This window comes from Pristiophorus japonicus, chromosome 7 (genome assembly GCF_044704955.1).
Source record: "Pristiophorus japonicus isolate sPriJap1 chromosome 7, sPriJap1.hap1, whole genome shotgun sequence".
NCBI classification, from domain to species: Eukaryota; Metazoa; Chordata; class Chondrichthyes; family Pristiophoridae; genus Pristiophorus; species Pristiophorus japonicus.
This window is the reverse complement of record NC_091983.1, coordinates 196,056,578-196,073,163: the sequence shown is the minus strand read 5'-3', so window position 1 is coordinate 196,073,163 and position 16,586 is coordinate 196,056,578. Positions and strand designations below refer to the sequence as shown.

General features: G+C 44.3%; 1 protein-coding gene across 1 annotated transcript in view; it reads right to left on the bottom strand.

Annotated features, from left to right (window-relative positions):
• Window positions 1-16,586, bottom strand: part of cdc40 (cell division cycle 40 homolog (S. cerevisiae)) — a 177,475-nt gene that overhangs the window by 75,775 nt on the left and 85,114 nt on the right. The window contains exon 7 of the mRNA XM_070885677.1: window positions 11,620-11,759. Within this exon, the coding sequence (XP_070741778.1) occupies window positions 11,620-11,759 (140 nt within the window). The remainder of the gene's footprint in view (window positions 1-11,619; window positions 11,760-16,586) is intronic.

Here is a 16,586-nt window from a genome sequence, read left to right as displayed (position 1 = left end):
AAACCTGAGAACTGGGAGAAATTTTGAATTCAGCAGAGGAGGACAAAGGGTTTAATTAGGAGGGGGAAAATAGAGAGGAAGCTTGCCGGGAACATAAAAACTGACTGCAAAAGCTTCTATAGATATGTGAAGAGAAAAAGATTAGTGAAGACAAACGTAGGTCCCTCGCAGTCGGATTCAGGTGAATCTATAATGGGGAACAAAGAAATGGCAGACTAATTGAACAAATACTTTGGTTCTGTCTTCACGAAGGAAGACACAAGTAACCTTCCGGAAGTACTAGGGGACCGAGGGACTAGTGAGAAGGAGGAACTGAAGGAAATCCTTATTAGGCGGGAAATTGATGGGATTGAAAGCCGATAAATCCCCGGAGCCTGATAGTCTGCTTCCCAGAGTACTTAAGGAAGTGGCCCTAGAAATAGTGCATGCATTGGTAATCATTCCAACAGTCTATCGAATCTGGATCAGTTCCTATGGACTGGAGGGTAGCTAATGTAACATCATTTTTTTAAAAAGGAGGGAGAGAGAAAACAGGTACATATAAACCGGTTAGCCTGACATCAGTAGTGGAGAAAATGTTGGAATCAATTATTAAAAGATGAAAAAGCAGCACATTTGGAAAGCAGTGACAGGATCGGTCCAAATCAGCATGGATTTATGAAAGGGAAATCATGCGTGACAAATCTTCTGGAATTTTTTGAGGATGTAACTAGTAGAGTGGACAAGGGAGAACCAGTGGATGTGGTGTATTTGGACTTTCAAAAGGCTTTTGACAAGGTCCCACATAAGAGATTGGTGTGCAAAATTAAAGCACGTGGTATTGGGTGTAATGTACTGACGTGGATAGAGAACTGGTTGGCAGACAGGAAGCAGAGAGTCGGGATAAACGGGTCCTTTTCAGAATGGCAGGCAGTGACTAATGGGGTGCCGCAGGGCTCAGTGCTGGAACCCCAGGTCTTTACAATATACATTAATGATTTAGATGAAGGAATTGAGTGTAATATCTCCAAGTTTGCGGATGACACTAAGCTGGGTGGCGGCGTGAGCTGTGAGAAGGATGCTAAGAGGCTGCAGGGTGACGGAGAGGTTAGATGAGTGGGCAAACGCATGGCAGATGCAGTATAATGCGGATAAATGTGAGGTTATCCACTTTGGTGGCAAAAACATGGAGGCAGATTATCTGAATGGCGGCAGATTAGGAAAAGGGGAGGTGCAACGAGACCTGGGTGTCATGGTACATCAGTCATTGAAAGTTGGCATACAGGTACAGCAGGCAGTGAAGAAGGCAAATGGTATATTGGCCTTCATAGCTAAGGGATTTGAGTATAGGAGCAGGGAGGTCTTACTGCAGTTGTACAGGGCCTTGGTGAGGCCTCACCTGGAATATTGTGTTCAGTTTTGGTCTCCTAATCTGAGGAAGGACGTTCTTGCTATTGAGGGAGTGCAGCGAAGGTTCACCAGACTGATTCCCGGGATGGCAGGACTGACATATGAGGAGAAACTAGATCGACTGGGCCTGTATTCACTGGAGTTTAGAAAAATGAGAGGGGATCGCATAGAAACATATAAAATTCTGATGGGACTGGACAGGTTAGATGCAGGAAGAATGTTCCCGTTGTTGGGGACCAGAACCAGGGGACACAGTCTAAGGATAAGGGGTAAGCCATTTCGGACCGAGACGAGGAGAAACTTCTTCACTCAGAGAGTTGTTAACCTGTGGAATTCCCTACCGCAGAGAGTTGTTGATGCCCGTTCATTGGATATATTCAAGAGGGAATTAGATATGGCCCTTACGACTAAAGGGATCAAGGGGTATGGTGAGAAAGCAGGAAAGGGGTATTGAGGTGAATGATCAGCCATGATCTTATTAAATGGTGGTGCAGGCTCGAAGGGCCGAATGGCCTACTCCTGCACCTATTTTCAACGTTTCTATTGAAACAGGTACTGTTTAAATTTAGAGTTAAAAAAATTAGAACTGCAGTTATAAAATGTGACAAATACTTCAGCTAATCAACATCAGCAACCATTCCAGATTTTGTTTGTAGCTTTTTTGTTTAACGTACTACAAGGAACAAATGTAGCTTTCACACACACCGACTCCCACATCTAATTTACTCACAACTAAAGGCATCTGTCTGGTGTATGAAATCAACTGAATATCAAACAAGGTTGCATCATCATGGCAAAACATTAGTCAACCAAAGAAGTGAAAAAATAAAAATCCACTTGCTGTGCAGTCCAATACAAGTTGAACCTCCCTTATCCGCCACCCTCGGGACCTGGCCTGTGCCAAATAAGGGATTTTGCTGAATGAGGGGAGGTCAGCGGCCCGAGGTCAGGTGGGGGGTGGGCGGGGGAGGGAGGAGGTTGGCACCTCGGGCAGGCTCGAAGTGTCGACGGGCCCTTGACGAGCTGCGAAGTGTTGGCGGGCTGCAAAGAAAGTGTCAGCGGGCTGAGTGTCGGCGCGGCCCCAGCGGGTGGCGGTCGGCCGCATTCTGCGCATGCGCCCCCGGAATCATGCCGGACGAGGGATGGTGACGGATAAGGGAGTCCCAGATAAGGCAGGTCCAACCTGTACTTTACAGGGTTAGACACCCATTGGTTATGATTTTTGTATACACAATATACAATACAGTGTGACTGGAAGGCTGTATCCAGTGGGGTTCCGCAGGGCTCAGTGCTGGGTCCCTTGCTTTTTGTGGTATATATTAATGATTTGGACTTGACTGTTGGGGGTATGATTAAGAATTTTGCAGATGATACTAAAATGGGCTGTGTGGTTGATAATGAAGAAGAAAGCTGCGGACTGCAGGAAGATATCAATGTACTGGTCAGGTGGGCGGAACAGTGGCAAATGGACTTTAATTGTGAGGTAATGCATTTGGGGAAGTCTAATAAGGCAAGGGAATACACATTAAATGGTACGACACTGAGAAGTGTAGAGGAACAAAGGGACCTTGGAGTACATGTCCACAGATCTCTAAAGGTAGCAGGCCAGGTAGATAAAATGGTTAAGAAGGCAAATGGAATTCTTGCCTTTATTAGTTGAGGCATGGAATACAAGAGCAAGGAGGTTATGCTTGAACTGTATAAAACACTGGTTAGGCCGCAGCTGGAATACTGTGTGCAGTTCTGGTCACCACATTACAGGAAAGATGTGATTGCACTGGAAAGGGTGAAGAGGAGATTTACAAGAATGTTGCTTGGACTGGAGAATTTTGGCTATGGGGAAAGATTGGAGATGCTGGGTCTGTTTTCTTTGGAACAGAGGAGGATGAGGGGAGACTCTATGGCCCCAAGTTTCCACACGCGGCAAAACAGGCGCCCCTCCGAGCTGGGCGCCCGTTTTTCGCGAAAAAACGCACTATTCTCGAGTGCTTTGCAGCTCGATGTCTGCTTGGCGTGGCGCCCAGGGGGCAGAGCCTACCACTCGCGCCGATTTTACAAGGAGGGGGCGGGTACCATTTAAATGAGTTTTTTTCGTGCCGGCAACCCTGCGCGTGCGCGTTGGAGCGTTCGCGCATGCGCAGTCTGAAGGAAACATTGGCACTCGCCCATTTTTGTAGTTCTTTGTAGCTGTTCAATTTTTAAAATTTTTTAATAAAACCACATTGCCCTTCCATGATCAGCACTGAGGCTTCTTGCAGCTTTCTCCCCCTGCCGTCGGTCGGGCCCGTTGGGAAACGGCTGCCTCAACTTCTGAGGCTTCCTGCAGCCTTCCCCCTGCCTCCCCCTCTTTGCCGTTGGGAATGGCTGCCTCAACTTCTGAGGCTTCCTGCAGCCTTCCCCCTGCCTCCCCCTCTCTGCCGTCGGGAATGGCTGCCTCAACTTCTGAGGCTTCCTGCAGCCTTCCCCCTGCCTCCCCCCCGCTGCCGTTGGTCGGGCCCTCACTGCCTCCCCCCCCGCTGCCGTCGGTCGGGCCCTCACTGCCGTCGGTCGGGCCCTCACTGTCTCCCCCCCCCACTGCCGTCAGGAACGGCTGCCTCAACTTGTGAGGCTTCCTGCAGCCTTCACCCTGCCTGAAGCACTTTCACACAGGTAGGAACATGGTTTATTTAATCTTTTCTTTGCTTATAAATTTTTATTCAGGTTGGAATTATTTGTATAATATTTGTATAAGTATAACTAAGGATTTATTGTAGAATGTAATGACTTCCCTTCCCCCCACCACCCCACCTCGTTCCCGACGCCTAATTTGTAACCTGTGCCTGATTTTTTAATGTGTAGACAAGGTTTTTTCAAGTTTACAAAAATCTTCACTTGCTCCATTCTAAGTTAGTTTGGAGTACGTTTTCACTGTGGAAACTTTCAAATCAGGCGTCAGTGGCCAGACACGGCCCCTTTTGAAAAAAAAAATCTGTTCAAAAGTGAAACTGTTCTACCTGACTAGAACTGCAGAAAACTTAAATGTGGAGAATTCCGATTTCTAAGATACTCCGTTCTCCACCAGTTGCTCCTAAAAATCAGGAGCAAATCATGTGGAAACTTGGGGCCAGAGTGTCTATGAGACCTGATTGAGATGTATAAAATTATGAGGGGCCTGGATAGAATCGATAGGAAGGACCTTTTTCCCTTGGCAGAGGGGTCAACAACCAGGGCGCATAGATTTAAAGTAACTGGGGAGAGGTTTCTGCTTCTACCACTTTTTTAGGCAGAGTTCCAGACCCCCTCCCCACTACCCTCTGGGTGAAGACATTGCCCCTCATATCTAGGTTTAGAGGAGATACGAGGGGAAATGTCTTCACCCAGAGGGTAGTGGGGAGGGGGTCTGGAACTCACTGCCTAAAAGGGTGGTAGAGGCAGAAACCCTTACATTTAAAAAATACTTGGATGTGCATCTAAAGTGCCGTAACCTACAGGGCTTCCGAGCAAGAGCTGGAAAGTGGGATTAGGCTGAACAGCTCTTGGTCAACCGGCGCGGACACGATGGGCCAAAATTGCCTCCTTCCGTGCTGCAAATTTCTATGATTCTATAACAGCTAGAAAATACAGATCATAGAAACATAGAAACATAGAAAATAGGTGCAGGAGTAGGCCATTCGGCCCTTCTAGCCTGCACCGCCATTCAATGAGTTCATGGCTGAACATTCAACTTCAGTACCCCAGCAAAAGCAGGGTTTTGAAACACTAGCCTAAGCAAGCTGAAGTTTCTGATTACAGAGAGCTATTCAAAAGAGCACAATGTCCAATGAAACATACAAATACTCAAAAACTAGATGAGAAAACAGTTCCAATAATATATATTTGGTAACAAAAATCTTAAAAGACCAGTGTTTGTGTCCATCTATTTGCTTTCTTTCTCCCATTTCTCAGGCTACACGACCAATTGTGGATATAAAGCATGCCGCTTTCTGACCTCATGGCTACTGTCTCCAATGCTCCCTCTCTCCCACCCTGGGATGGTGCTTGCCCTCTGCCACACACTTCTCACTTCTAAACAAAAATGAATGATTACACTGAAGGCCCTCCTTTTTAACAAAAGCAACCAAATGATAAAGGTGTGCACTGCCATAAATTGATCCAAAGCTCCCAGACAATTGTCCAGCTAATCAGAATACTGAAAATTAGAGTTTGATCTGTAATATGCAGCAGTAAAGGGTGCGAAGATCTGACTAATTATCTTGTTGGCAGTACGGGAGAACGACTATAGCCAAAATGAGTTACTTTGTTGTTGGCAGCAGTCTGTGCATCTCGGGTAGACCTTGTATATCTTCTGTTGGAGGGAGCTGGCTTAACAAGGATGGCTCCTTCTTATTCTGTACTTTAGCAATCCCACTTTCTGTGCTTTGGAGTGCTAGCTGAAAAATTCCATCTAGACTGCACTGTATTTGGATTAGTTGGCTCAGATGAGAACATTTGCTTGCTGTTCCTATGTGGATACCAGTCTATAAACTGCACTTCTGTTGACTGATGTATTTTGGAAGAAATTCAAAAAACAGTTTAAAGGGAGGGAAAAATAAGAGTGCACAGTGAGAAAGGGGAAAAAAATATATAATTTCATTATATAAAGACAACAATACAGTGTTCATATCAGGATCACTTGGCAGCCTGCCTGACTGGGGCGAAAGGATTATCATCTATAGCTACAGGCTGAGAGGATGGGTGAGGTCAAAACAATATTATCAACAACATACTGGACTGCTCAAATTGCAAAACTGCCTCAAATAAGTTAATGGGACAACAGCGGTGAATAAAAACAGACTGAGATGCACATATTGCAATGCTTAATTTAATAGGCAACACCATTATCAGTGAGTAAATACACTATAATGGTGTCTAACACTGAACCGCATTAACACAGATAGCCCCAGGTTTTATTGCTATTCTGTGCTAAATTAAGTTCTCAGCCAGGGCATTGGTGAGGACACAGAATAGCCCACAGCTAGGGAGATCAGCCAAGTTTATCATTACTGACTGCCATCAAATGTGCCCTGTTGGAAGTCCATAAACAGTCAGAGTGGCATATAAATTGGCCAAAAAAAGCAGCAAACCTGAGGACTGGGAGAATGTTGTAATACAGCAGAGGAGGACAAAGGGTTTAATTAGGAGGGGGAAAATAGAGTATGAGAGGAAGCTTGCTGGGAACATAAAAACTGACTGCAAAAGCTTCTATAGATATGTGAAGAGAAAAAGATTAGTGAAGACAAACGTAGGTCCCTTGCAGTCAGATTCAGGTGAATTTATAATGGGAAACAAAGAAATGGCAACCTGTTGAACAAATACTTTGGTTCTGTCTTCACGAAGGAAGACACAAATAACCTTCCGGAAATACTAGGGGACCAAGGATCTAGTGAGAAGGAGGAACTGAAGAAAATCCTTATTAGGTGGGAAATTGTGTTAGGTTTATTGATGGAATTGAAGGTCGATTAAATCCCATGGGCCTGGTAGTCTGCATCCCAGAATACTTAAGGAAGTGGCCCTAGAAATAGTGCATGCATTGGTGATCATTTTCCAACAGTCTATCAACTCTGGATCAGTTCCTATGGACTGGAGGATAGCTAATGTAACACCACTTTTTAAGAAAGGAGGGAGAGAGAAAACGGGTAAGTTTGGACCGGTTAACCTGACATCAGTAGTGGGGAACATGTTGGAATCAATTATTAAAGATGAAATAGCAGCACATTTGGAAAGCAGTGATAGGATAGGATCCAAGTCAGCATTGATTTATGAAAGGGAAATCATGCTTGACAAATCTATAATTTTTTGAGGATGTAACTGGTAAAGTGGACAAGGGAGAACCAGTGGATGTGGTGTATTTGGACTTTCAAAAGGCTTTTGACAAGGTCCCACACAAGAGATTGTTGTGCAAAAGTAAAGCACATGGTATTGGGGTAATGTACTGATGTGGATAGAGAACTGGTTGGCAGACAAGAAGCAGAGAGTCGGGATAAACAGGTCCTTTTCAGAATGGCAGGAAGTGACTAGGGAGGTGCCGTAGGGACCAGTGCTGGGACCCCAGCTATTTACAATATACATTAATGATTTAGATGAAGGAATTGAGTGTAATATCTCCAAGTTTGCAGATGACACTAAGTGGATGGTGGTGTGAGCTATGAGGAAGACGCTAAGAGGCTGCAGGCTGGCTTGGACAGGTTAGATGAATGGGCAAACGCATGGCAGATGCAGTATAATGTGTATAAATGTGAGGTTATCCACTTTGGTGGCAAAAACACGAAGGCAGAATATTATCTGAATAGCGGCAGATTAGGAAAAGGGGAGGTGCAATGAGACCTGGGTGCCATGGTACATCAGACATTGAAAGTTGGCATGCAGGTACAGCAGGTGAAGGCAAATGGTATGTTGGCCTTCATAGCTAGGGGATTTGAGTATAGGAGCAGGGAGGTCTTACTGCAGTTGTACAGGGCCTTGGTGAGGCCTCACCTGGAATATTGTGTTCAGTTTTGGTCTCCTAATCTGAGGAATGACGTTCTTGCTATTTAGGGAGTGCAGCGAAGGTTCAACAGGCTGATTCCCGGGATGGCAGGACTGACATATGAGGAGAGACTGGATCCACTGGGCCTGTATTCACTGGATTCATTAGAAGGACGAGAGGGGATCTCATAGAAACATATAAAATTCTGATGGGACTGGACAGGTTAGATGTAAGAAGAATGTTCCCGATGTTGGGGAAGTCCAGAACCAGGGGACACAGTCTAAGGATAAGGGGTAAGCCATTTAGGACTGAGATGAGGAGAAACCTCTTCACTCAGAGAGTTGTTAACCTGTGGAATTCCCTACCGCAGAGAGTTGTTGATGCCAGTTCATTGGACATATTCAAGAGGAAGTTAGATATGGCTCTTACGACTAAAGGGATCATGGGCTATGGAGGGAAAGCGGGAAAGGGGTACTGAAGGAATGATCAGGCATGATCTTATTGAATAGCGGTGCAGACTCAAAAGGGCCGAATGGCCTACTCCTGCACCTATTTTCTATGTTTCTATGTTTCTAATAGATCAAGCCCAGTGATGATGTTAAATAGGTTACCAACATTTACAGTCCAGGCTCATTTTTGAAAAACAGACCACATCAGCATGATGTTGGAAGACTACCGGCTCAAAAAACACAAAATTAGTTGCAGCAACAACAACAAAATAAAACATTAAAATCAGTAAAATAAAGTTGGAAGAGCAAAACAAATCTTATTAAAAGTATCTCACAAATATCACTGGGCAGTCACCATTGCTTCGTGATTTTTTTTTAAACATTCCTCCGCATCCAAATATATAAGGCCTTGGCTCAGTGGTAGCACTCTCACCTTAGTGGCTGAAGGTCATGGGTTCAATCCGCACTCCAAATACTTGAATATAATATAGGCTGATACTGGAATGCAGTGCCGAGGGAGTGAGGCACTGTTGGAAGTGCCGACTTTTGGATGAGACAGTTAAATGTGTCTACTCTCTTAGATTGCCATAAAAAATCCCATGGCATTATATTAAGAAGGGATGGGGAATTCTCCATGTCCTGGCCAAAATTTATCCCTCAACCAACATATCTGAAACAGATCATCTGGTCATTTATTTCATTGCTGTTTGTGGGACCATGCTCTGTAAATATTGGTTGCCACATTGCAACAATGACTATACTTCAAAAGTACTTCACTGGCTGTTAAGTGCTTTGGGTCACCCTGAGACCTTGAAAGGCACTACATAAATGCAAGTTCTTTCTTTCTCATTAAGTAAATGATGAACTGCTATATTTCATAACTAAAATAAAAGCTGCAAATGGAACAGTAAAAACATGTTTCTCATAGGGAATTCCATTTATAAAACCACCAAGATAATAAAAGACAACAGCCTAGATTCTATTGTTACATAGCTCAGCTCAATCACATAACTGCAGGTGCAAATAAGGACAGATCTAGAGTGAAGACTGATGGTTCGAATTGTAAAATTGCGTGCAAAACAAATTTAAGACAAATGTCACAATAAAGGAACAAATAGTCCGAAAGACTTCGGAGAGCCTTAAAAGGCATGAATCTATTAGCAGACTGTGCCTGGACTAAAGAGGGCAAGGACTAAAAATAGGCAAACTAAAATTAAGGGAACAAAACCCAAGGTATGTCTGCAAAATAAGTGAGGAAGCAACCCAGCATCTGACTCACTGTTTCATCACTGCTGAAGGGGACGTGGTGGTGAAAGAGCTGGTTGCAAAGACGTAGGTTCTCTATCCTACTCTATGGTACCATCAATAAAGGTCAGCATTGCAGCAAGCCTGAAGAGATAGACCCAGCTTGTCACAGCTGACCATTACCATCACTTCTGTATGAAAGCTGCAGATGTCCTTGCAGTAGATAGCAGAGCACTGTATCTGCCTCTCCTCTGACCCAGGTCCAAAGAATACAGCTCCCCATTGTCATTGGCAGCTAGGTGTGCCAGTGCCTGTAGAAATACTTTGTGGCTTATTGGCTCATGCAATCAATCAGGCTGTTGATCACCCTAGCATGCAGTGCCCATGAAAGCATGATGTATTATGACAGAGGTGCTCAGAGGAAGCATCCAATATTAAGGTTAGTCAAGCATTAATACAGCATAGTGAAGCCTCTGGGTCTGCTGTCCCACTTTCCTGCAGCAATACGAGCTGATAACTCTCCTAATTATCTGCCAAAATGAGGAAGGTTTACTTTAATATGTGGACGCAAATGTCTGGGCAGAGAGGGGCTGAAATTCAACCTCCGGAAAATGCCTCTTTTCGCAGGAAAGCGGCGGCTACGCGGCAAAGTCAAATGGCTGCCGATTTGGAGGCGAATGGTCGCCGCTTGCGAAATTCTCCTAGGTGCTTTTTCCGGCGGTCCCCACTTCCGCCCCGCTGCTGTCGACCCTTCCTAAGTGCGTCATCAAAGCGCGCACCTCCGATCTCCCGCACCTCAACCGAAATTCACCAACAAAAATCATCAGGCCGCGGCGCGGTGCACCCGACAGTTTTTTCTGTTGGTGCACTGTCTTCATTGTGTGCGCGACTTGGCTGTGTGGCAGCCATTCACGGGGAGGGCGCACTGCTGTGGCTGCCATTTTATTTTTTTTGCCGGCGGACTTTCAGATCGGCCGGACAATTATGACCCCGGGTCTGGCCGGGCCGCCAACAGGCAGCCTGGCACCCCCTCTTGGGTGCCAGGCCGCTGACCTGGCCGAAACCCTCCCTGGTGGCCCAGTGAACCTAACTGAAATCATCACAGAGCTCACAGCGGCTCTCCCCTTTAAGTGCAGGGGAGAGACGTGGTAATGCACAAGCATCATGACGTCATCAGCGCTATGCTGATGACTGATAGCGGCAGAGACTCCGTCCCGCCTCCACTTCCGCCCCTCCTGTGGTCGATCTTCTGCTCTCCGCCCCACTTCTGTCCCCATTATGACCGACTTCCGAACCGCTCTAAAAAAAATGACAAAGAGCTGAATTTCGCGCAAGCGGCCATCTCATTCACCACGGCGTTAAAAACACAACGGGTGCGACCCGTTTCAGCCAGCGGTGAATTTCGGCCCCAGCATCTCGTGTGGCTTGACCTGCCTGGCATCCTCCATAGGTCCTCTTCCAAAAACATCAGGTTAAGGGATTCAAATCGGGCAATCCATTATCACCAGTAACGGTGCCACGAGGAAAATAATTGCAATAATTGGCACAAAGGTTCATGATAATCCAAGTTTCAACAGGGGAAAAAAACAAGAAAACTGGTGAAAAAATGGCTGAAATATACTTACCTTTATATTACTGTGACCTTTCCATGACCTCCAAGATAGATAGTTACCACTAACCCTGTTAGCTCACAACTCTGGACACCCATTTCAAATGGATGTTCTTCACATCTAATGATCTACACACCAAAAACTAAAATATTTGAAAGGAGCTCCCAGCTATTTCAGCTGGACATTTCCTTCGCTGGCTCCACCCAATGGAAAATGCATCGGGAGGCAAATTGGTCACCCATTTTCTGCCCCCTTCCAAATGCCACCAATGATATTTGTGGAAAAATCTGGATTAAAATATTTGAGCCAAAACTCGAGGGAAATGCTAGCACATGCAGTTCGTTAGTTTGCACATCGTAAAAAGAAATGAAATGGAAAAATGCAAATTGTCATTTTAGAAACTTAGCAAACATAATCTTAACACTGTAATTTGAAACAGTACCTTTGTATGTCCAGTCCATACATGCATTTGCTTCTTGGGAAGATAACATTTCTCAGGTGGTTGAGCAGATCGTAAATTGACTCCAAGGTCCTGAGGAATGTGAAGATATGACCTTCCTTGGTAGTCATACATATCTTTGACTAGAAAAAGAACACACAATCCTTTTCAATATCTTACTCCTGATCAATCACAAGTTTATCAGAAGGTTATGACAAATACTTTTCAAATGCAGGTAGTCACAAAATTCCCTTACCAGGCAAAAATGTGCGAGTATAATAAATGGGCAATACTGAATAAAACATGCTTGATGGGTGATTCCTCAAAAAGACCACTGTTAAAATCATATTAATATACAGTTCTAAAAATTGGAATTTGAATGTCTGAGATGGAAACCAAAAGCACCTGCAGAGCATTATTTTCTGTCAATTAAACATGTGCAGCTTAAGCATGATTCAGCTCATGAATATCAAATTGAATGACTGATGCAGAACCATTGTTTATTCTATGCTAGCGTTTATTCCTCCTATACCGTGCATATTCCTTAAAAAGCCATTTCTCCTCTATAGAACTCCAGTTTTATAGATTATTTTCTATTCAAGTCCGCAGCTTTTCATGAAATAACTGTATTCTCACTAATTCTTGGAAAGTTTTTCAACAACCATTATAGTTCAAGGGAGACACCAGACACCAATGGTTACAGAATTATTTAAAAAGTGTTGGTAGCCATCAAAGTAAAAATATAAAATGGGTAAAACATGGGGAACTGGGTGCCGCAATGGGTCAGAATCTGGCCTTTCATCTCTGGGTCCAGGGTTCAAATGCAGCTCAAACTGATGAGATGAACGTCTGCTTTGTCTGCTAGCTTTAACGACCCTATGCAAAATGATTGGGGCAGTCTCCATCCAATCTCTAGTGTGGTACATACCGACAGTACAAAATGATTTTTTATCTCACTCAGATGGCCCACAGCACGGTTGGTGCAGGAATGGGAAACAATATCACACTGGTGCAGTAGGAAATGTTCATTTGAGGTTAGGGGATGATGGATGGTTTTGAAGCAGAGTAGAAAGCTTTAACCTACATCTGGCTATGGTATAGCTGACCTGCGAGTGATTATTGCTGACACTGGGTGCCTGAAATGCAAAGAGTTCCATTTCCTATCACGAACACCCCTCACCTAATAAACACAACTTTAAGACTCAACTTTTCATTACTCACCAGGCATTGTTTTCAGAAACATCAAAGAATCTACCGGGGTTAGTTGTTAAACATCAGTAAATGCAGGAATACTAAAAAACAGCAGCAGGTATTTACAAGTTGTCTAAAGTCCCCCAAGCTGTTTCCTCAGTGACTCCAATCACAAACCAGGTGTTTCAAAGTATGTTACAAGTTAACTAAAATCCCCTATGTCCTTGTCTAACTAACTCCAATTACAGGCAGCCAGATGTCATTCTATCTTTATAGTTAATAACTACATTGTTTCTAGTCTACATTTTCACAGCTTCTCATCATTTTGGCTATAATTCACGTTTGGGCAATTCCATGATCCGTGCTTCCAGGCTACGAGAACCAATTGGTGGACAACCTTATATTTTAAATCATGTCTATATTCAGTCTGGCAACGGTCAATCTCAGCAGTGTAGCCTTTCTCTCACTTGTGAACGTGGCAAAGTGGCACAGTGTACAGAAATGACATACCACCTCACCTTCCCCATCCACAATAGAACGACTGCAGGGACCAGCAGTATAAAGCATAAAATGAGGAGAAAAATAAAAATTAAATTAAAATAATTATAAAGGAGGAAAATATATCAAAGAAACATTATTATTTAATGGGAGAGACGTCCTATGTGTTTTTACATTAATCAATATCCTTTCCATCTTAATATTAACCGATTTTAACATTTTCTGCTGCAACATTATTCATCTCGACTTCCACTGTCTCAATTACTGGTTCAGCTCGGCAGGATCATCCTGTTATCCAAAGATAAAACCCGGCTTCTCTTTTCCACTACCAACCACCTTAATCCCCCGTCCCTTCTGCCCTCATCCCCAACGTGTGAGGAGCTCATGGACTTCTTTATCTCTAAAATTCAGACCATTCGTTCAGCTTCCTCAGCCGCATCCCTCCCTACCCCACCAAGCCAAACTTCCCCCAGTAGGCCCTGCCCTGAACTCGCACCTTTCTCTAGTTTCTCTCCCACCTCTTGCTCTCTCGACCCTATCCAACTTTCTTTCCTGGGCTGAATGCTAGCTGATGTTGTTAACAGTTTTCTCTTTTCTGGTACTGTCCCACATCTTTTCAAATCTGCTGTAACCATCTCCTTCCTCAAAAAGGTTACCCATGGCCCGTCCTTGCAAATTACTACCCCATCTCAAGTCCTTGAACGTGTGGTCACCTTCCAAATCTGTGCCTCTCTCTCCAATAATTTCATGTTTGAACCTCTCCAATCAGGCTCTGACCCTGCCAGAGCACTGACATTACCCTTAAAGTCACAAAGGATATCTTATGTGACTGTGACCGTGGGGCACTATCCCTCCTTATCCTTCTCGGCCTGTCTGCAGCCTTTGACACGGTTGATCACGCCATCCTCCATTGTCCAGCTGAGTGGCACTTCCATCGCCTGCTTCCATTCTTATCTATCCAGTTGTAGCCAAGGAATCTCCAACAATGGCTTCTCTTCCCGCTCCCACACGATCACCTCTAGATTATATCAGGGATCTATTCTTGGCCCCTTCCTATTTCTCATCTACCTCCTATCTGCCTTAATAGCTCGGTGACAAATGTTGTCTGATAACGCTCCGGTGAAGCACATGGGACATTTTACTACATTAAAGGTGCTATATAAATGTAAGTTGCTGTTGTGATTCGAGAGAATGTTAGCCTATTCTTTCCACAATCTGATGCCAATAGCAATGAGCAATCTTGTTGTGCGAGGCCCCTTGGGGAAGAGTGACCATAACATGGTGGAATTCTTTATTAGGATGGAGAGTGACAGTTAATTCAGAAACTAGGTTCCTGAACTTAAGGAAAGGTAACTTCGATGGTTTGAGGTGTGAATTGGCTAGAATAGACTGGCAAATGATACTTAAAGGGTGACGGTGGATAGGCAATGGCAAACATTTATAGATCACATGGATGAACTTCAGCAATTGTACATCCCTGTCTGGAGTAAAAATAAAATGGGGAAGGTAGCTCAACCGTGGCTAACAAGGGAAATTAAGGATAGTGTTAAATCCAAGGAAGAGGCATATAAATTGGCCAGAAAAAGCAGCAAACCTGAGGACTGGGAGAAATTTAGAATTCAGCAGGAGGACAAAGGGTTTAATTAAGAGGGGGAAAATAGAGTACGAGAAGAAGCTTGCCGGAAACATAAAAACTGACTGCAAAAGCTTCTATAAATAAACGCAGGTCCCTTGCAGTCGGATTCAGTTGAATTTATAATGGGGAACAAAGATACGACAGACCAATTGAACAAATACTTTGGTTCTGTCTTCACGAAGGAAGACACACATAACCTTCCGAAAGTACTAGGGGACCGAGGGTCTAGTGAGAAGGAGGAACTGAAGGATATCCTTATTAGGCGGGAAATTGTGTTAGGGAAATTGATGGGATTGAAGGCCGATAAATCCCCGGGGCCTGATAGTCTGCATCCCAGAGTACTTAAGGAAGTGGCCCTAGAAATAGTGGATGCATTGGTGATAATTTTCCAACAGTTTATCGACTCTGGATCAGTTCCTATGGACTGGAGGGTAGCTAATGTAATACCACTTTTTGAAAAGGGAGGGAGAGAGAAAGCAGGTAATTATAGACCGGTTAGCCTGACATCAGTGGTGGGGAAAATGTTGGAATCAATTATTAAGGGTGAAATAGCAACGCATTTGGAAAGCAGTGACAGGATCGGTCCAAGTCAGCATGGATTTATGAAAGGGAAATCATGCTTGACAAATCTTCTGGAATTTTTTTGAGGATGTAACTAGTAGAGTGGACAAGAGAGAACCAGTGGATGTGGTGTATTTGGACTCTCAAAAGGCTTTTGATAAAGTCCCACACAAGAGATTGTTGTGAAAAATCAAAGCACATGGTATTGGGGGTAATATACTGATGTGGATAGAGAACTGGTTGGCAGACAGGATAAACGGGTCCTTTTCAGAATGACAAGCAGTGACTAGTGGAGTGCCGCATGGCTCAGTGCTGGAACCCCAGCTTTTTACAATATACATCAATGATTTGGATGAAGGAATTGAGTGTAATATCTCCAAGTTTGCAGATTACACTAAACTGGGTGGCAGTGTGAGCTGTGATGGGGACGCTAAGAGGCTGCAGGGTGACTTAGGCAGATTAGGTGAGTGGGCAAATGCATGGCAGATGCAGTATAATGTGGATAAATGTGAGGTTATCCACTTTGGGGGCAAAAATGCGAAGACAGACGATTATCTGAATGGTGGCAGATTAGGAAAAGGGGAGGTGCAATGATACCTGGGTGTCATGGTACATCAGTCATTGAAAGTTGGCATACAGATGCAGCAGGCGGTAAAGAAGGCAAATGGTATGTTGGCCTTCATAGCTAGGGGATTTGAGTATAGGAGCAGGGAGATCTTACTGCAGTTGTACAGGGCCTTGGTGAGGCCTCACCTGGAATATTGTGTTCAATTTTGGTCTCCTAATCTGAGGAAGGACGTTCTTGCTATTGAGGGAGTGCAGCGAAGGATCACCAGACTGATTCCCGGGATGGCCGGACTGACATATGAGGAGAGACTGGATCAACTGGGACTTTATACATTGGAGTTTAGAAGGATGAGAGGGGATCTCATATAAACATACAAGATTCTGAAGTTGACGGGACAGGTTAGATGCGGGTAGATTGTTCCCAATGTTGGGGAAGTCCAGAACCAGGGGGCACAGTCTTAGGATAAGGGGTAGATCATTTAGGACTGAGATGAGGAGAAACTTCTTTACTCAGAGA